Source organism: Anser anser (genome assembly GCF_964211835.1).
Source record: "Anser anser genome assembly, chromosome: 13".
NCBI lineage: Eukaryota > Metazoa > Chordata > Aves > Anseriformes > Anatidae > Anser > Anser anser.
This window is the reverse complement of record NC_139734.1, coordinates 13727828-13746477: the sequence shown is the minus strand read 5'-3', so window position 1 is coordinate 13746477 and position 18650 is coordinate 13727828. Positions and strand designations below refer to the sequence as shown.

Genomic DNA, 18650 nt, shown 5'->3' with positions numbered 1-18650 from the left:
CTCACCATTTGACGTGCAACAGGGGAACGCTCCCTCCTGCCCAGCAGCTGTTACCGTGTTGTGTGCCGATCTCTGCCCCGTGAGCAGTGCCCAGGAGAGCAACGCGCGGAGCAGCTGCCAGCCGGGGGCTCGGCCGCCTTGCCTGGGGCTCGCTTTTGGCTGGCGTGACGCCGTCTGCAGTAGTCACAGCCCCGCCGTGTTCTGTCCTAATGGCTGCTTGAGCCTGGCGCACCTTTCTCGCAGCCGGACGGCCTCTCCTGCGGGCTGGGAGACTGCGCAGCCATCCTGGGCGCTCACCGTAACGCTTTGGCCCGTGGAGCGGCTGCCAGCAGAGCAGCACTGCCTGCAGCCGGGGCAACGACTGCCTGCAGCCTCTGCTCAGCTGAGCCTCTGGCCGGAGACCTGCTCGCTTTCCCCCGGGTGCTTGCTTGCTGACCAACGTTCCTCCTGCGCCGCTGGGGACGGGCTGAGGTGTGGGATCGCGGACGGGGAGCCCGTTGCCTGACTTCGGGTGGCTTTGGGGTGGAGCTGCGGGTGGTGCGTGGGGACGACAGGCCTGGGAACGGGGGGATGGCAGGGTGCGTGCTGCCTGCTGCAGGGACTGCTCCAGAGGCAGGGCAGGCTGCCCCAGCTCCCGGGTGCTATTTTTCCTCTCCACCGCTGCGGTAAGACCAAGAGCGGTGCGCCTGGCTTTGGATGGGCGGGTTGCAGGCTGGGACCATTGCTCCGTGCTGGGACCACAGCTCCGCTCCTTGCCTGGCTGCTGGCACAGCTCCCTGCTGCAGGAAACTCAGCACTGGCCTTGGACACGTCCCGTGGCCTCCCTTCAGCACGGCCCGGCAGCGGCGCCATGGCCCGGCTCCCAACAGAGCGTGCAGGGGGTTGGTAACGGGAAGGACCAGCTCAGAGCTTTCAGAAGCTGCGGTCGCCAAGCGTGCGTGGCGCTGCCCTGAGGTATCTGGCAAGCACCATCACCAGATTTCTCCGGTGCTGCAGCCCCTGGTACTGGGGGTACCTGCTGCAAAGCCCGCTTGGGGTGTTAGAGCACCGCTGCTGGCTCCGCTCAGATGGGGGAAGGTGACTGCCGCTTTCTTCAGCAGCAGCGACGGGGCTGCTGTACCAGCACCGCCAGTCCTACCCAGCACCGCCAGTCCTACCCAGCACCAGCGGACCTGGCGTTTTACTGCCCAGACCCAGCGCCAGCTCTCCAGGTACCAGCGCTGCCTGGGGCTGGCCTCGGTGCCAGCTCGTCCCGGTACAACCAGCCCAGCCTCTCCAGGCAGAAAGCAAGCACGCGTCCATGTCAAACATAATATATTTATAGCAAAAATAGGCTTTTTCTGTAGCTTCCATACACAAGGTTTTTTCCCCGTACATTTACGCAGTAAACAGGTCGACCGAAGCAGCGTGCGCTGGGCTGACGTTCGAGCTGCCCTCGCTTCAGACTCCCCCCGATGCTGGGTGGCCCCGTTCCCCTTCTGCGGGTGCTCTCCTGTGCCCGATGGAGCCAGGTACCCTCGACCCCTGCCCCAGCTCGGGGCTGGCACACACGCACGGAGCAGCCCCGGGACGGGGGCGTGGGGTGGTTGGTGCCTGCTCCTGGCAGGGGCCAGGCTGCTGCACGGGCTGGTGCTGTGGGGACAGCCCCAGGAGTCCCCCAGCCAGGGTCTGGGGGTTCCCTAAGCTCACCTGGGCTGTTAAAAGCAGCAAGTGGCTGGGCACACAACCCCAGCCCTCTCACTGGGGGAAGAAAACGCAAGCCCTGCACATTCGTGTTAATTCAGGAGGCCTCCCTCGCGTCTCCTGCCCACCCACCAACAGGAGACAGTGGGGCTAGCCCAAGGGGACAGCCAGAAGTCCCCTGCACAAACCTCCGGAGCCTGAACGCTGTTGGGGGCCCTTCTCACCCTGCTGCCAAGGACGGCAGAGTGCTAAGGCGCCCACCTGCAGGAGCTTCACAGTTCGGAGTTTGCACGGGTCATTGCTCGTCCGTCCCGCAGGGGTTTGGCACGTGGGCATGAACGGCAGGGCACGTACGCAGCGAGTGCGTCCCTTCCAGTCCCAGGCTGGGACCCAGCACACCTCCCCTCCTGGGCACGCAGCGCAGGGCATCGCAGAGCTTCCCTCCGACACGGCCCCGTCCCCTCCCGCCCCCCTCGTCCCCCGCCTGTGTCTCTGGCAGTCCTCCTCGGCCGGGTTCAAGTCTTCAGCATCACGCGGACATCTCAGCAGCACGGACTTGCCTCACAGTTTGGTAATTGCACGTAACAGGGCCACTCGGCGTGCCCCACAAGGAGGAAAAAAAAACAAAAAAAACAAACAAAAAAAAAAAGGAACAAGACAGTCAAGTAAACTAAGTTGAGTAATCCCTCGCCGCCCGTCCCAGCACGGCGGGTCGCACACGAGTCCAGGGAGAGGAGATGCTGGCCGGCCCTGCCGCAGCGCAGCTCCCCGACGCCTACGAGACCATGTACTGGGTGATGGCCTGCAGCGCGTACAGCAGCTCCGCCTGCATGCGGGCTTCCAGGATGAGCAGGTTCACGTGGACCTGAGGGAGGCAAGAGGACGTCAAGCGGCTGCACGTGCTGCGGGCAGCCGTGCGTCAAGCGCCCACCCAGACGAGGGGTTTTTTTGGCACGGGACAAAACGGCAGCGATGTCTCCAGCACGGGAAGGTGCCTTTTCCCCCTTTCATCCTGCAGGCTGTGGGGGCCCCCAGCACCAGCACGGTCCCTGCCACCCGCAGCAGCCCCCGCTACGGCCAGGCCAGGGGCTCACCCCGAGGCGCTCACGGATGGGGGTGACCACCTCGGAGCTCCCCGTGCTGCTGGTGGCCACGGTGCCCACACCCTGCTGCGTGCAGCTAGGTACGGACGGCAGGTTTCCATTTTCCCCTCCCTTGGTGTGGTTTGGTTTCTCCTGTGCTCCCCCGAGCACCCCAGCCCTCGGCCCCTGCTCGCTCCCAGCCCAGCCGCGGCCGGTCGGAGGCAGGGGCTGCTGCCCTACCTTTTCACTGTGCTTGAACTGCTTCCAGAACCTGTCGAACATTTCGGGGTTTGTCTTCTCTGGGTAGCAGGTTACAGTCTTAATGTAGACTTTGAGCATTCGCTCCAGGAGGTGATTCACCTCTGCGTAGTCGTAGTCATCGTACCTGCGGGGAGCGCAGGGGCTGGGCACCGCCGGCACCCGGCCCCGACCAGGCACCTCTCCCCTGCTCCACCCCGGCCACGCCGCGGGCACGGGACAGGGACACGCCAGCGGCCACCGGGCCCTGAAGCGCCTTGCCCTAGCCAGAGAAGCCGAGCATCTCTCCCCTGCCTGGCTCAACATCCAGGCGGGTGATTCACCTCGCTCTCTTTTCCAAGCCCACGTGCAAGACATCCCCGAGCGTCTGGGGACACGGCAGAAGCGGCCTGCGCTCCTCCCGCCTGGCTCAGCTCGGCTTTCTCCCTCGGACCGCGAGGCTGGTTCCGTTACCTGATGCCAAACATGCAGTGGATGTAGTTCCAGATGCCCCGCTTGAAGACTGAGGGTTCGCAGCCCTGCCGCTTGGCCATGGCGCTGCTCTGCAGGCCTCCCACCATCCGGAACTTCTCATCCAGGAGATGCCCGATGTCGGAGTAGAGACGGTTCACCAGCGAAAAGCCGTGGTCTTCCCAGGAGTAATCCTGTTGAGCACAGCAAGAGGCTCTCGCCACTGCAGGAAAGAGCCTGGGGCACGTTCCCAGGGAGAAAGGCTGCTGAAGATCTCAGGATGCAGCAGGATTCAGTGGGTTTGCTCTGCCGCAAGTCCCAACGTGCCTCATCGGGCAGCTTCGGAACGATTTTGGAACAAATTTTAACCCCCCACCTCCGTGCCGACCCACACCTGGCCCAGAGGGGACCCGCAGCGGTCCTTGAGGACAGAAGGTGGCCTCCCCCTCCCCAGCCCTTGTCGGAGGGGTCCCCTTGCAGGGCAGAGCCTCCCAAGGGTGCAGCGAGGCTGGGGCAGCCCCTCTCAGGGCCGCACGGGCACCCCACGACCACTGCTCCCCGGCAGCAGGGGCTGCCGCCCGCTGGGAGCGCAAGGAGCCTCACCTGGACTCTGAATACCTGCGTCTGATCCTCATCGCGCCGGGCGAAGTCCTGGTAGCCAAAGTCGGGGTCCTGCATGTAGCACGCGAGGTTGGCGGCGCCAGTGACTTCCCCGTCGGTATCTGGGAGAGGGGAGAGACGGCGGGCAGGTCAGGGTGGCTCGGCTGCCCCGTCCCCAGGCAGCCAGAGCTGGGTGCCCGATGCCGGCGTCCCAGGAGCACCTTTCTGGCAGGGTGCTCCCATCCTGCACACACCCCCCCCCGCCCTCACCTTCCTCGCGGTCCGGCGGCAGCAGCCTCGTCTCCTCCCTGCCCTCCGTCTCTACGTGGATCCGCTGAATGCGCTCCCGGAGAGAGTCCAGCTCCATGCAGGAGTCCAGGGACTGCTCAGGAGCACAGCGTGCCGTGAGGGCAGGGCGCTGCCCGTCCCCGTCCCCGTCCCCGCGGTCCCGCCCCGGGGCTCACCCTCTTGCGGTTGATGCGCAGCAGCTCCTGGCTGCAGCCGTTCCCGGTGGCGGCCTCGCAGAAGCACTGGTTCCCGGGCGGCGAGGGCTTCAGCGACCCCCGGCCCCCCGGCCCCTCTTCCTGCTCGCAGCCGCAGCCGAAGACAAAGCTGGCGAGCGCGTGGCAGTGCGCCAGCAGGACGACGGCGTGCACCAGCTCCGCCAGCGACCAGCTCCACTCGCTGATCTTCAGCAGCTTCTGCAGGACACGGGCAGGGCGGCGAGGCGTCAAGGGCAAGCAGGGGGCCAGCGCCCACCCAGCCCCGCGGGGACACTGCGGGGGCTGCCGTCCCCAGCACCCCCCCCCGATCCCCGGGCAGAGCGTCCCCCCGCTACCTCGATGTGCTCCTTGGTGATGAGCCAGGGCCGGTGGGCCAGGATCTTGTTGATCTCGTTGAGGTTGCGGAGTTTGGGCGGGATGAAGTCGAGGCCGCGCAGCCACTGGGGATCGCCCCCCGCGCGCAGGAACTGCAGCACGTGCAGGTTGACCAGGTACCGGCAGTGGTGCCGGGCGGCCGCCTGCAAGAGCGCGGCGTCAGAGCCCCGTGCGGCGAGCAACCAGCGGGGACCCCGCGCATCCGCCTCGCCTCCGGGACAGCCCGCTTTGGCTTCTGCGGGGAAACCCGCGGCACGGCACGGCACGGGGAGCCCCGGGCAGCTCCCGCGGGGGGGGGGGGGGGGCTCACCATGATGGCGATGTAGTGGCGGCAGTCGAAGGGCAGCGGGCCGTCCATGTGCAGCAGGTAGTGCTGCGTCTTGAGGAAGCTGTCGAGGTAGCGCGGGTGGTAGCCCATCTGCTGGGTCACCGCCTCCAGCCGCCCCCGGCTCGCCAGCGCCTTCACGAAGAGGAACTGCGGGCGCTCGGGCTCGCTGCCGGACATCTTCACCACCTGCGGGGGGAAGCGCACGGCTCTGCGCGGGGAGCCCGGCTGCCCCCCCCCCGGGGCTCTGCAGGGGGCTGGCGCCCCTTCTCCCGGCTCCCTCCTCCCAAAGTGACCCCGCCAGGCCAGAAGGCGCCGCAGCGGGCTCGGGGTGCCCCGGGGGAGGCAGCACCCGAGCGCACCCACGCAGGACCGGGAGGAGCGAGGCGCAAATGGAGCTGCTGAGCTGCTCCGGGCTCGTGCCTGGGCGAGCGATGTCCTGGCACCCACAGCTCGGTCGGGAGCACAAGGAGGGGGGCTCGGAGGTCCCCCCGCGCCCTGCCCGAGCAGCCAGCACGCCGGCCCCGTTGGTTCGGCCGCGGAAGCCTTGCTGGGGGGAAGTCACAGCTCCCTCCCCGGGCTGCCCCGCCGGCCGGGACACTCGCAGCCCTCGGAGCCGGGCACCCCGCCGCCTCCCGCCCCTCACCCTGCGCACCGCCTTGCCCGCGGGGGCTGCGGCGGGCCTGGTTTTCGGCGAGGCGAGGCAAAAGCCGCGCCGCTCCGGGCGCCGAGCGCAGCGCCCCGGGGTGCCGGGAGGCTGAGCGAGGCCGAGCTGCCCGCAGCGCTCACAGCCCCGGAGCGGCGCAGGAAGCGGCCCCGGCTACTTGCTACCAGCCTGCCTCCGGTGACGAAGGCACGCTCCGCTCGCTCAGGTGTCAAGAGCCTTCCTCGGCTGCCCTTCGGAGCTTCCTCTTCGGCCAAAAGGGGCGCGCAGAGCAGAAGAAGGGGCTCGCAGCGGGGAGGGACGAGCAGCGGCAGCCTCTCCGTCCCAGGGGCGAGGGTGCGAGGCGGGAGCCCCCCGCGGCCCCGAGGAGCTGCCCCTGCTCCCGGGGGGGTCCCGCCGGCTCCGGGCGGCTTCTTCTCACCGGGTGCAGACGGACCCACGGACAGCCCCCGGGCCGGGGTGCAGGGGGACACGGCTGGCCCGGCCCGGGGCTCCCCCGCCTGCGCCTCCCAGGGCTCCGCCGCCACCCGCGCGTCCCCCCCGGCCCCGTCTCTCCCGTGCCGGTCCCCGGGACCGCGGTCGTTGCCCTCCACGGTCGCCCCCCGCCCCGGTTCCTCTCCCGGGATGCCCCCGCCCGCTGCCCCTCGACGGCAGCCGTCGGGGCCGGCGCCCGCCTCGGCCCCCCCCGCTCCCGGTGCGCGGCCCCGCGGGGGGCTCCCCCCGTCCCTCCCCGGTGCCGGTGGCTCCGCCGGTGATGCTCCCGGGGCCGCGGGCAGCCGGCCCCCCGCCCGGTTGTCCCGAGGAAGGAGGGAAGTGCCGGTGCCGGTGTCCGGGCAGGGGGGGTGGGGGGGACCCACGGCGGTGCCGTGCCCGGTGCCTGCCGCCGGTAACCGGGGCCCCATTGTGCGGGCGGCGGCAGCGGCAGCGCCCCCGGTGCGCGGCGCGGGCAGTGCAGGCGGAGAGAGAAAAACAACTTTGATTGGCAGTGATGGAGGCACGGCGCCTCCCGCATCCCGCACAAAGGGGACGGCGCCGCCGCACCGGTACCGGCACCGGCACCGGGCCGCGGGACACCGGGCCCCGCCTTGGGACAGCGCCGCCCGGCCGCGGGCACGGCAGGGCAGGGCAGGGCAGGGCAGGCCGCCAGCTGCCGGTGCGGCGGGAGGGTGCCGGCGGGGGCAGCGCCGGTGCGGAGCCGAGCCCGGGGCTCCGCTGGGGGCTCCGGTAGCGGCGGGGCGGGTCCTACCTGCCCCGGCAGCCGCTGGCACCGGCTTCCTCGGGGGTGCTCCATGCTCTGGGGACACACGATCATGGTGAGCCCGCGCCGTGCGCCGCCGCCGCCGCCCGGTGCCCGCTGCCCGCTGCCGGCCCCGCCCCGCCCCGCCCGCCCCGTCCCGGCCGGTCCCGTCCCGGCCGCCGGCCCCGCCGAGCCGGGCACCGCGGCAGCCCGGTCCGGGGCGGGGGGCGTGGCCTGGGCGCCGCCTCCGCCAATCACCGCCGCGAAGGGGCGTGGCCACCGGCGCCCCGGCCGCCCCGGGGGGCGGGGCCTCGAGGGGGGCGGTGTCCCGCGGCACCACGTGGCCAGGGGTGGAAAGTTACCCGGGCGGCCCGCGCCGCGCCCCGCCCACCGGGGGAAAGGGGGCGGGGCTTGGGGGCGCCCCGCCCACCGGGGGGAAAGGGGGCGGGGCTTGGGGGCGCCCCGCCCACTCCGGAAAAGGGGGCGGGGCTTGGGGGCACCCCGCCCTCTCCGGAAAAGGGGGCGGGGCTTGGGGGCGCCCCGCCCACTCCGGAAAAGGGGGCGGGGCTTGTGCTGCCCCGCCGCTAGGGGGCGCCCGCGGGGGGGGGGGGGGGGGCGCGGTCCCGGTGCCGGTGACCCCGTCCTCAGGCAGCACCACGGCTTTATTGGGCTCAGCGCTGCCTCGGCTGCCGCTGCCGCCCCCCCGGGGGCTTCGGCGCCCTGCGGGGAGCCCCCTCCTGCTCCTCCCCGGGTCGCGCCGCGCCTCGCGCCGCCGCCTTGCCCTGCGGAGAGGGGCGGGGGTGACACGGGGACACGGGGACGGGGGGGACATGGGGATGGGGGGACGGGACGGAGGGGCAGGGGTGAGGTGGGGACGGGGGGACCGGGACAGGGATGTGGCCATGGGGCGGCGGGGCTGCAGGATGCGGCCGCGCGGTGGTGCTGGGGACGTGGGGATGGGGTGGGGGGGGGCGGCACGGGGACACGCAGGGGGATGACGGGGCACCGGGACGGGGATGAGGGGTGGCACAGCGTGGGGACAGCGGGCGTGGGGACAGCGGGCGTGGGGACAGCGGGCGTGGGCACTGGGCAGGTCCCACCGCCGGGCACCCCGGAGATGCTGGGGGCTGGAGAGGTGCGGAAGGGCCCCCGGCCGTGGTGGCGGTGTCCCCGTCCCCGGTGGAGGTGGCCTTGTTGGAGGCGGTGGTCCCAGCGCCACCCGGTCCCACGGGCCACCCCTTACCGCTCCCTGGGCCTGGGTGCCAGCGGGCAGCGCCTCGGTGGTCGGCGTCCTCCTGCCCTCCGCAGCCTTCAGCGAGCGCTGGAGCCTCCTGTGCGGGTGCTGCCCGTGCTGCCGCAGCGCCTCTGCGCCGGGGACAGGGCTGGGGGCTCCGTGGTGGCCCCCGGGGGGGGGATATCCCCAAACTACGAGCCCTGCAGGTCCCCATCCCCGCACCCACCGGTCAGCGCCGCGCTGGGGTCCTTCAGGAGGGGCGTGAAGGTCCGCGACGCCTGCTCCTGCGCGGTGCCTGCGGGCACTGCCGTCACGCCTCCCGCAGCGCCCTGCGGGGACCGCGGGGACGGGGGGCTCTGCGCCTACCGGGGGTGCCCAGGTCCACCCTGCAGACGTAGTAGGTGCCGGGCGCCGGGAGGAACTCGCTGGCCCTCTCCCGTAGGGTCTTGACCTGGAAGAGCAGCTTGGGGGTGCCCAGCTTGTCGCACAGGTCGATGACGTCTGGAAAAGCCGGGGCGCGCGTCCCAGTGGTGCCAGCCCCATGGGGAGCCCCCGCGGGGTCCCTCCCGCTGCCCCCCGAGCTCACCGGTGGCGGGGACCCCCACCTTGCTCCTCAGGTGGGAGAGCAGCAGCAGGACGGGGCAGTCGGTGTTGACCAGGAAGCTCTGGTTGTCTGCGGGGACAGTGGCGGTGGCCAAGGGGACGTCCTGGAGACCCGCAGCGTCCCCCCGCCACCTCCTCGTGGCCGGGAGGGGACTCACCGCCATGGCTGATGCAGATGAACATGCTGCTGCGGGATGGAACCGCGGGGCTGCACCCTGCCCCGCGGCGTTTGTGAGGTCGGAGCGGGGGTGCCGGGGTGCTGGTGAACCCGAGTTCTCCCCCCCCGAGAACCCCAGAACGAGACCGACCCAAACCAAAGCGCAGCAGAGCTTTATTGCAGCTGGAAACCCGCGGTGCAAGCAAGCAAGTGGCCAGGCTGTGCTCGCCTGGCGCCCGATGAGAGCAGGGGTGGCCCGGTGGCTCGTCCCCGGGGGGGGCCCTCCGTGCAGCACCTGTCCCTCGGTGCTCCTTCGGCCGCACGTCCCCGCCAGCCGGCCCTGCTGCACCGCCGCGGGGGCCGGGAGCGCAGCCTGGCTGTCCCCACTGGGTGCCACCGGGGCTGCCCCGCACAGGGACACGTCCCCGGCGTGCTCACGGGCACCGCGGAGCAAGCGGGGGGCTCTGCGGCACCGCCAGCGCTGAGGGTCCACGCGGGCAGTGGGGGAGCCCCCCCCCGCCATCCCACGGCTCTGCCCCCCCCACGGCAGCCCCACGAGGGGCTCCCCCAGGGGGCCGTGCCCGCAGCGGGACGTCGCCATGCCCTGCTGGACACCCAGCGCTGAGGACGGGGAGGGTGCTGGCGCACCGTGGCCGCGGCAGGGAGCAGGGCTGGGGGCCTGAGGGCGTTCGGCAGGGGCAGGGCGGGAGCGGGGGGCAGGATGGATTCGGGCAGCGGCGCTGGCGCGGGCGTCACACTCCCACATAGTTGTTCTGGTAGGGGCTATGCTCGCGGGGGCCAGCCGGGGCCCCAGGCCCCCCCGGCGGGCGGTTGCTGCCATCCCACTGGGGGTCGTGGCTCTCCCTGGAGGGCAGCTCGCTCACGTAGCAGATGCTCTCGCTGTAGTTGGGCTTGAAGCTCTCCAGCATGTCTTTGGGGACTCCAGCCCATTCCTCGGGGGACAGAGCAGGGTGAGAGGGGTCAGGAGGCGCCGCCGCCACCCAGCCCGGCCCCGCGGCAGGATGGGGCGACTTACCTGGAAGTTGCCGTTGTGGGTGATGAAGAGCTCGTCGAAGTTCTTGCTGGGGTTGGGGATCCGGGGCATGAGGATGACCCAAACCCTGCGTGGGAGAGAAGTGTCGGAGGGGCAGGCGCTGCCCCACGCCCGCCCCCGCGCCCCCCGGGCCGGCCGCTCACCTTTCCATGCGCACCAGCAGGACGACGAGGACCAGCAGGAGCAGGCAGGAGGCGATGGGGACGAGAACCGTGTGGATCCAGAACCACTGCAGCTGCTCCTCCGCGAGACCTGCAAGGAGCCCTGGTGGTGGGGAACCAGCCGGCACACGGCCACCGTGGGGCAGAGGAAGGAGCCAGTGCCACGGGAGCGCTCCTACCCTTACTGGTGGTGTTTCTGCCCCAGACCACGGGGACGCTCCACTCGCTCCAGAGCTGGGTGCTGCCGCAGTAGCTGTTGATCTTGCTGCGCACGTAGAAGGTGTAGTACTTCTCGTAGTCCACGCTGGGGAAGGAGAAGATGTCTCCCTTCACCCCGTGCTCCTGGGGAGAGACGAGGGATAGGCAGTGAGGGCCGGCACTGTGGGGACGGGCGGAGGCTCGGCGCCCTCCCCCGGCGCCTCTTACAATCCAGCTCGTGTCCTTGTTGCTCTTGTACTTGACGGCGTGCTCCAGGCACTGCGCCTTGGGGTACGGGGAGCTCCAGGTCAGCTGCAGCTGGTTGCTGCTCATGTTGCGGATGGTCAGGTTGACGGGAGCCCCCGGTTTCACTGCGGAGCACAGACAGCGCCCGCTGAGCGCCGTCCCCACGCCCCGGTGGCCCTGCTACCAGCCGGGAGGTGAGCGGGCGGCCCTGGGGAGCCTGGGGACCCCCCTGCCCCGCTCCGTACCGAGGTCCTGCAGCTCCATGCGCTTGCTGCGGATCTCCAGGGCCTGGCCGTTGAGGCTGGCGTTGAGGAGGACGTGGAAAGGCTGGAACTGGACGATCTCGCTCTGGTTGAAGTGGCAGCCGATGCTGACACCCCGGTCCCACAGGTAGCGCTTGCACTCCACCACGGGCGACCTGTTCTCGTACCTGTGCCCGGCGGGTTACGGGGGCTCCCCGGGACCCTGCTCACCCCAACCCTTCCTGGAGCCCTCTCCTGGTGCGTCCCACCCGCAGACGGAGCCTCCAGCCCCGGGCTCAGCACAGAGGTGCCGGTGGGGGCTGGAAACCCTGCGGGGGGCTGGCGTGGGCGGGGGCACCTACCAGTAGTAGAGGGAGTAGTTGGTGGTGAGCGTCTCCCTGCTCCCCCACACGCAGGTCATGTACTCCTCGTTGAACAGGACGCACTCCACCCCTGCGGGGGACAGAAACCACCGGGCACTTTCCGCTTTCGCGCTGTCCACGGCCCACGGCAGCCCCACGCCTTCCTCCGGAGAACCGCCAGCTCAGCGGCTTTCCCTCCCGCATCCGTGCTCGGCTCTTCCTGCCGTAACCGTGGCACCGGGCGCCTGGCGGCACCGCCGGCTTTTACGGGGCACCGCCAGGGTCTGCGCTCTGAACTGGTAAAAAAAATAAAACCAGCCCAGTTCGAGGCGCAAAACCCACCCGGAGCGGCCCACTGCCCCGCTCGGTGCCAGCTGTGGTTGCGGGTGCTGCGGCAGCAGGGTGCTGCGCCGGCGGGCTGGGCTGAAGGCCGCTCTCTCTAAGCGTGTTTTTCCAGAGGAAACGTGGGTTTGCCATTTTGTAACACCAGACAGACCATGAAGCCGAGCAAAGGTGTGCCGAACACCAGCCGTTTCGGCGTGTGGAAACGGAGGGCGTCCTCCCGGCTGGCGGCAAGGTCCGGAGACAGCAGAGGGGCGGCGTTTATTTGGAAACCAGGTATTTTGCCAACGGGCAGCCCACAGCCGGGCTTTCGGAGAGCAACGGCAGCCACGGGGGCACCTGGTGCGAGCGAGGAGCCGGCCGCCCCCGGTCCCTGCATACGTGCGGCACCGCCACAGGGTTGGAAACGGAGACGGACGCAGACGGGTGGCCACAGCTGACGCACGGGACCAACACGGGGTGCGCCCGGTGTGCTAGGAGGCTCCCAGCCCTCCCGCAGCCCCCCAGCACCCACAGGGTCCCCATCCGGCATCTCCTGGGGTCTTAAAGCTGGGCCTCGGCTGGGGAGCTGTGGGGCCGCCCCGATGGCCAGGCTGCCTCTGCCCTTGGGGAAGGGCTAGCCGGGATGCGGGGCTGCGAGCTGTGGGGCTGGAGGCTGCGGGGTGGGAGAGCGCGGGGCCGGCACCCACAGGGCCAGTGGTGCTCCAGCTCCCGGCCGGGAGCCCGGACACCCATGGGGATGTCCCGGCACAGCCCGGCTCTCCCGGCAGCCCCACTGCTGGGGGGCCTGGGGCACGGCGCGTGGCCCTGCGTCCTGCCCTTGGCCGCCATCACTGGGGAGTGCTGTCCCCGTCCCCGACACCCACGGGGCTCCCCCCTTACCTGTGGGGCCGTGGGCAGCGGCGAGGCGGGGGCCCAGCCCGCAGAGCAGCAGGACGGGCGCGAGGAAAGCCACGGGCACCGCCATGGCGCGGCTGGCGTGCGACGGCCCCGCGCAGCCCACCGTGCTCAGCCGATGGCTTCCGCACCCGCCGCCGCTTCCTGTCACGCGGCGCCGCCCGCTGCCGAGGGCCCACCCTGTATGACGCCCCGACGGGGCCCCACGGCTCACCCCGACGGGGCCTCACCGCTCTTCCTGCCCGGCCCCCGCAGCTCCGGGCCCTCCCCTGGGACCCCACAGCTCGGTCCCCCGGGATGGGGCCGCCGTGGGGGGTTCCCGAACTGCGGGCAGGCCCGTGGGCACATATGGGGTGGTGGTCCCGGGGGGGCTGTGTCGGGGAGGTGGCCACGGCGGGGGGCGGCCATGGGGCAGGTAGGGGGGGATGGGCTGGGGGCGGTGGCATGGGGTGAGGGTGCCGTGGGGGTGCTGTGGGGTCCCCTGTGGGTGCTGTGGGGTGCTGTTGGGGTGCCGTGGGGTCCCTGGGGGTGCCATGGGGGTGCAATGGGGTGCCCTGGGGGTCCCGTAGGGTGCCCTGAGGGTGCTGTGGGGTCCCTGTGGGGTGCCCTGGGGGTGCCGTGGGGTCCCGTAGAGGTGCCCTGGGGTCCCGTGGGGGTCCCTTGGGGGTGCCCCGGGGGTCCCGTGGGGTCCCGTGGGGTGCCGTGGGGTGCCCCGGGGGTGCCGTCGGGGCGGGCACGTGGCGGGGCGCCGAGGGCAGCCCCAGGGTGCGGCGTGGGAAGGCGGGGGGGCGACCACGTGACCCCGCCGTCTCCGCCAGGGGGCGCCGATCGCCCCTCGGCCGCCTTCGGCACTTTCCGCCCCCGCCCGGCGCAGGCTCGGGCCCTCCCCTTCGGGCCTCTCCGTCCGCCCTCGGCTCGGCTTCGGGGAGCTCCGGCTCCCCTCGGCGGCTCCGGCGCCGCTCGGGCCCGTCCGGAAGCGTTCGGGCCGGGCCGTCGGCGCAGGCGCAGCGGCGGGCGGCCCCGGCGGTCCTTGTTGTGGCCCGGCCGCCGCTGCCCGCCGGCCGCCCGGGATGGCGGCCTTCGGCGTCCTCAGCTACGAGCACCGCCCGCTCAAGCGGCCGCGCCTCGGCCCGCCCGACGTCTACCCGCAGGACCCCAAGCAGAAGGAGGTGGGGGGGGGGGGGGCGGCTGCCGGGCCGGGGGGAGCCCCTCAGGGCCCGGCCCCGCGGGGGGGGGAGAACCCGGCACGGCCGTGACCGGGGCTCCGGGGAGGGACGGAGGGAGGGGGGCGGCCGGGACGGGCCTCGTCCCACGGGGACCCCCCCAGGGACCCCCAGGGACCCCCAGGAACCCCCCATGGACCTCCAAGGGACCCCCAGGGACCCCCCAGGGACCCCCAGGGACCCCTCATGGCACGCTGACTGTCTCCCCCCCCTTGCAGGATGAGCTGACCGCCCTGAACGTCAAGCAAGGCTTCAACAACCAGCCCGCCGTCTCTGGGGACGAACACGGCAGCGCCAAAAACGTCAATTTCAACCCCGCCAAGGTGAGACCCCCCCCGCAGCAGCCCTCCCGGCAGGTCTCGGGGCTGGGCTGGGCTGTCCCGGGCGGCCGTGGGTCTGCTGGCGGCCTCCTCGCCCTCGGGATGGGTGCCGCGGGAGCTGCCCCTGCACGGTCAGAGTTCGGCGTTGGCAGGCGTTGGTCGGCAGCTGCGGCTCCCACCTCTGAGAGCAGATCCTTGTCTGGCTTTATCTCCGCTTGGTAGATACGTCCTTGTATCCTGCAGTTAAAGCAGGAGATCGCGGTGCTGGTAGCAAGAAACTTCTTCAGTATAGACCTGGTTAGATCATTGCGATGGTGGAAGAGATGCAAGATTTGTTGAAACACCTGGCAATTTAAACACAGGGGTTGCAAAACAGGCTTCAACTTCGTTTTTCTGATATCAAGGCGTTAACTGCTTGGTCTCCCTTATGAGAGGACTGGCAGTGACCTGGGATGGAAGGCAATCGATAAGCACGGTGGTTTTGTTTTCTTTGGCTCACCTCTGTCCCAGAAGCCCTCAGTCTGGTTTGACTTAAGTGTTTATAAGGAGTTGTGTCCATCTCAGATGGAGTCCTCGCTCAGTTATTGTATTGTCATCTAGAAGCATTCCTCTTTGCGAGTATAGTAACGGAAATTATTGGCGTTTTTGTGTGTGTGTGTTTCAGAAGTTCATAACCGGTGAGACTTCTGGCAGGAAGGATAGATGGGATTTTAAGTGAGCAGAGCAAATTTTTCAGCTACGAAATGTAATTTGTCCTTTTTCTTTCTTTCCTTCCTCCAGATCAGTTCAAATTTTAGTAGTATTATTGCAGAAAAGCTGCGGTGCAATACACTGCCAGACACGGGAAGACGGAAACCCCAGGTGAATCAGAAGGATAACTTCTGGCTGGTGACGGCGCGTTCGCAGAGTGCCATAAACAACTGGTTCACCGATCTGGCTGGAACTAAGCCTCTCACTCACCTGGCCAAGAAGGTATGTCACAGGGGAGGCTGCCTGGCAGGGCAGAGCGTTTTATCCGTGCTTCCTTCTGAAGTGTTTGCTTAGTAGAAGGTTTTACTGCTTGGAGGAGTTTCTTCCGTCTACATCTCTTGAAGTTTTCATCTTGAGCACGTCCAGGATGCGTGTTGCACTACTTGTAGTCTCCTTGCTCAATCCGCTAGTCCCTTGTCTTTTATTTGGAGGTTGGGTTCAGCTCTGTTGCCTGCCTTGTATGGCGTGACTGATTTCTGGTGAGGTTCTGATGTTTTTCAGAAGAGCTGCTACTGTCGCCTTTGGCCTGTTGTTTAGACGAGGACCTTTCCTATTGTGGGGGTTTCCAACTTCTCCAAAGCTGTAGTGGGAATTACTGGAAATAATCAGCTGAGTTACTTCCCAGACCTCTGTTGCAGTGACACATGTTTCTGGTTTTAAGCTAAGAACAGTGCACGTTAGCCTGGCTGAGACCAAACTGTAAAGCATGTCTGTGCTCTGGGGTCTAGGGTTAGGGCTTACCCTGGCAGCACTGAATGCTTTAGGGTGTGGGAGAAGGAAGAAGGGTCCTACTCTGCCATTTCATAGGGCCCAATTAGAAGGGGAGCTAACTGCCTATCCTGCTGGGCCAATAAACACTAGGAATCTACTGTGTAGCGTGGAAAAATATAACTTCCAGTTGCGAAATAGTAGCAGAGCACGGAGTTTAGAAGCTGGAATTTGCCTGGCCCTTTGAATTCTGAGTCAGCCTCGGGAAAATAAAATAATTGGTTTTCCCCGCAATCCGTCTCCAGTCTCTTAACGAATTTAGTCTGTATATCTTTCTTTGCGCATCGGCCGTCAGGTTCTTGAGGTCACTGTGAAAACTTGAACCTTTCAAGGCCTCTCCCAGTTTTCTGCAGTGTGCCCCATCCGTTTTCACGGATTTAGACGTGAAAACAGCTGCAGTTGGTAGCCAAGCAGTCCGTGGCAGTGAGGCATCAGAGAATAATTGGGCAGAATGCAGGAAACACAGCGAGTAAGTGATTCAACAGTCAATAGTTTGGAGAACTTGATACCTGCAAAATGTACCTGTTCCCTTTGAATTTCTCATACCTCTGTGAACCCACGCGTACTTGTGCTCTCCATAGTATCCCGTGCAAGTGAGCTCCGCAGCTGTGTGTTTTCCTGTGATGTGTTATCGCTTCCTGTTTCATAAATCTGCAGTCTGATTTCACTGGTATCCTCCCGTGCCTTCTCTTGAATTTTTAAGTCTTGGATTAATGAATTTCTTTCTACTGTGGTATTCAGTTCCCTGTCTCTCGCAGTCTTCTGTTGTCCACTTGTGATATTACAAGACTTGTAACCGTTCTGTTTTTGTTTACAACGTGAAGAGTCCTGTCTTCAGTCTGTCCTCATGCTCGTTCCTGACTCAGTCCTTCACCTGCACCTTTTGCAGTTGTTTACATCCTCTCCGGAGGATATCCTCAGAGCCGTTTGCAGGATTCAGAGAGTGGATTTACAGCGATGTAATCGTGTTTTCTGTCTTCTTTCAAGTTGTTCTGCTTCTGTTTATGCTGAAATGCAGCTCTGGTGCTGTTGCTTTCTGACCAGAGACAAATCCTTGCAGTAGGTTTCTCGAGACACAGAGCAGCACAGTACCTTTTTTCCCTGCACAGGTGGTAGTGCCTGCGGCGCGTGGGATTGCTTCGGAATAGTTCCTGTCCAAGTCCGTGGTTGCGATTCCCCCTCTCCGTTCTGTTACAGGTACCCATCTTTAGCAAGAAGGAAGAGGTCTTCGGTTATTTGGCGAAATACACTGTTCCGGTGATGAGAGCGGCGTGGCTCATCAAGATGACTTGTGCCTATTACGCAGCCATCACAGAAACCAAGGTGAAGAAGCGGCATGTCATTGATCCCTTCATCGGTAAGCACTTTGTGTGGAGCTCTGCTTTTCTCCATCCCAGGTGTTTCCTGCACAGCCTGCTCTTGAACAGTGAGAGGTAGCCTGGAAATCAACATAAACTTGTTTCCTGCTGATAAATCCTGGTGCTTTGATGTGCATAACTGTCTAAAATAACAGAGCCCACTTGTGAGAGTCCTCTGTTGAAAAAGAAGCCTTGGCACCCAGAAATCCTTCCTCAGAGCCTACCTCTTCTTTTTCAAAACTCCCCGTTAAGTTCTGCTGTGCTTCTCTGCAGCATTACTTGTTTTTTCCTTACCCTACAAAGACTGCAAATGTTACTGCTTAGCTATGAGTGATTAGCTCCTTCCTGAGTAAGGATCTTTCCCAGAGAATTCCCATATGTTATTCCGCATTTCCAGTTTCATTAAGCCTTCCTGGATCCCACATCTAACATCCTTTGTGCTCTGGCCTGCTCCAGATTGCTGCAGTCTAGAGGAACTCCAGTGTCTGTTTGCTGGCTCGTGTGGCTGTCACTACAGGACCTGACCACAGTCCCTTGAAAAGCAGTATTAGCAGCTGATGTCCATGGATTTTTTTCTTTCTTGTTTATCTTTGGTTTACAAATTGCAGAAGCTTCGTTTTTTTTTTTGAGGTTGATCAGCTTGCTGGATATATTGATTCTAATTACTTTCCTATTCCTTTGGATATTTGTCCTATTGCTGACCCAAGTTGTTGTGTATTTCTGCCTTGGGTTTTGTCATCTGCATCGTCCCGGGGGAGTGTAGTCGTACTGTTATTTTGTGTGCTGAGTTTGTCTTTTTTACAGTTAGATTTTAGTAAAAGAAAAAAATATATATGTATATATATTTAGAAATTGGTGATCATGGCTTTGCACTGGTGTCTGAAATAGATTAAAGACAAGTTCAGAGCTGAAGTGTTTGCAGTGTTTCTGCTGTCTGGAAAGTGATTGAGGATGTTCAGTCAGGCTGGCCTAACCTTGCATTTCTGTGGTTCCCCCTGCCTCAGTGCCACCCCCAGTCCAGAAACAAAGCTAACAGTGTGATATTTACTTTTTTCTCTCTTTCTCTACTTTTCAAATGAGAGGAGCTTTTCTGCGTTTCCACGTGGATACTAGCCTAGGTGTTGGTTCTTTTCCTTCTGTTCACCACCGTGCTCGTTGTTAACGTGTTCCTTTCCTCCAGAATGGACGCAGATCATCACCAAGTACCTGTCAGAGCAGCTGCAGAAAATTGCGGAGTTTTACAGGCAGCTCCCAGGGCAAGGCTGTGGTTCGCCATCCGGGCCGATGCCTCAGGAGGTGGAACAAGCTTTGAAGCAGTGGGACTACAACGAGAAACTAGCGATGTTCATGTTCCAGGTGAGGGACTGTGGAGGGGGCTGCTGGGTGGGTGTGGAGCAGAGGAGGGCTAGGGGATGTGTACCCCAAGTGATTTCTTTTTGCAGAATATTCTCTTTATGAATAGACCCTCAGGGCTGGATGCAGTTCTGCTTCTTCTAGGGCAGGATGAGCTCGGTAGTAGAATGGGGTAGTACAGGGTTGTGCATACTTCCAGAGTTAT

General features: G+C 65.7%; 4 protein-coding genes across 8 annotated transcripts in view; 1 reads left to right on the top strand and 3 right to left on the bottom strand.

Moving 5' to 3' along the window:
- Positions 1–1301: 1301 nt before the first annotated feature.
- LOC310881131 (sestrin-3-like) lies at positions 1302–7344 on the bottom strand. 3 transcript variants are annotated; one of them, XM_083797970.1, is made up of 9 exons: positions 7187–7344; positions 5262–5465; positions 4912–5094; positions 4538–4774; positions 4344–4455; positions 4077–4195; positions 3477–3667; positions 3006–3150; positions 1302–2548 (listed from the first exon to the last, which is right to left on the bottom strand). In XM_083797970.1, the coding sequence occupies exons 1-9, from the start codon at positions 7250–7252 to the stop codon at positions 2459–2461; spliced, it is 1347 nt and encodes a 448-aa protein (XP_083654096.1). In that variant the 5' UTR covers positions 7253–7344; the 3' UTR covers positions 1302–2458. The 3 variants fall into 3 exon arrangements, with proteins under 3 accessions (XP_083654096.1, XP_083654097.1, XP_083654098.1); XM_083797971.1 differs by having other exon boundaries at positions 4092–4195; XM_083797972.1 differs by lacking the exon at positions 7187–7344 and adding an exon at positions 6112–7080.
- Positions 7345–8128: 784 nt separating this feature from the next.
- LOC310881123 (uncharacterized protein CXorf65 homolog) lies at positions 8129–9302 on the bottom strand. Its single transcript, XM_083797930.1, has 3 exons — positions 9173–9302; positions 8998–9084; positions 8129–8912 (listed from the first exon to the last, which is right to left on the bottom strand). The coding sequence occupies exons 1-3, from the start codon at positions 9195–9197 to the stop codon at positions 8722–8724; spliced, it is 303 nt and encodes a 100-aa protein (XP_083654056.1). The 5' UTR covers positions 9198–9302; the 3' UTR covers positions 8129–8721.
- A 26-nt stretch (positions 9303–9328) lies between these two features.
- On the bottom strand, positions 9329–12848 carry IL2RG (interleukin 2 receptor subunit gamma). 2 transcript variants are annotated; one of them, XM_083797929.1, is made up of 8 exons: positions 12659–12848; positions 11435–11525; positions 11076–11260; positions 10813–10955; positions 10572–10728; positions 10369–10477; positions 10208–10292; positions 9329–10124 (listed from the first exon to the last, which is right to left on the bottom strand). In XM_083797929.1, the coding sequence occupies exons 1-8, from the start codon at positions 12741–12743 to the stop codon at positions 9924–9926; spliced, it is 1056 nt and encodes a 351-aa protein (XP_083654055.1). In that variant the 5' UTR covers positions 12744–12848; the 3' UTR covers positions 9329–9923. The 2 variants fall into 2 exon arrangements, with proteins under 2 accessions (XP_083654055.1, XP_083654054.1); XM_083797928.1 differs by having other exon boundaries at positions 10566–10728; positions 12659–12847.
- A 737-nt stretch (positions 12849–13585) lies between these two features.
- The window catches only part of MED12 (mediator complex subunit 12), a 37310-nt gene continuing 32245 nt past the window's right edge, over positions 13586–18650 (top strand). For both annotated transcript variants that reach the window (XM_083797911.1, XM_083797910.1), the window contains exons 1-5: positions 13586–13842; positions 14115–14219; positions 14997–15188; positions 16932–17091; positions 18273–18448. In XM_083797911.1, coding sequence (XP_083654037.1) covers positions 13744–13842; positions 14115–14219; positions 14997–15188; positions 16932–17091; positions 18273–18448 — 732 coding nt within the window. In that variant the 5' untranslated portion in view covers positions 13586–13743. The remainder of the gene's footprint in view (positions 13843–14114; positions 14220–14996; positions 15189–16931; positions 17092–18272; positions 18449–18650) is intronic.

Bases quoted from the DNA above. Each gene is read 5' to 3' on its own strand.
- IL2RG (XM_083797928.1), bottom strand. From the start codon at position 12,743: ATGGCGGTGCCCGTGGCTTTCCTCGCGCCCGTCCTGCTGCTCTGCGGG. The intron at 11,261-11,434 runs GTAGGTGCCCCC...CGCCGGGCACAG, and splicing joins AACTACTCCCTCTACTACTG to GTACGAGAACAGGTCGCCCG. The intron at 10,125-10,207 runs GTAAGTCGCCCC...CTGTCCCCCGAG, and splicing joins CCCACAACGGCAACTTCCAG to GAATGGGCTGGAGTCCCCAA.
- LOC310881131 (XM_083797970.1), bottom strand. From the start codon at position 7,252: ATGATCGTGTGTCCCCAGAGCATGGAGCACCCCCGAGGAAGCCGGTGC. The intron at 5,466-7,186 runs GTAGGACCCGCC...TTCCCCCCGCAG, and splicing joins GCCAGCGGCTGCCGGGGCAG to GTGGTGAAGATGTCCGGCAG. The intron at 3,668-4,076 runs GTGAGGCTCCTT...TGTGCTCAACAG, and splicing joins CGCAGGTATTCAGAGTCCAG to GATTACTCCTGGGAAGACCA.
- LOC310881123 (XM_083797930.1), bottom strand. From the start codon at position 9,197: ATGTTCATCTGCATCAGCCATGGCG. The intron at 9,085-9,172 runs GTGAGTCCCCTC...CTGTCCCCGCAG, and splicing joins CATCTGCATCAGCCATGGCG to ACAACCAGAGCTTCCTGGTC. The intron at 8,913-8,997 runs GTGAGCTCGGGG...CGGCTTTTCCAG, and splicing joins GGTGGGGGTCCCCGCCACCG to ACGTCATCGACCTGTGCGAC.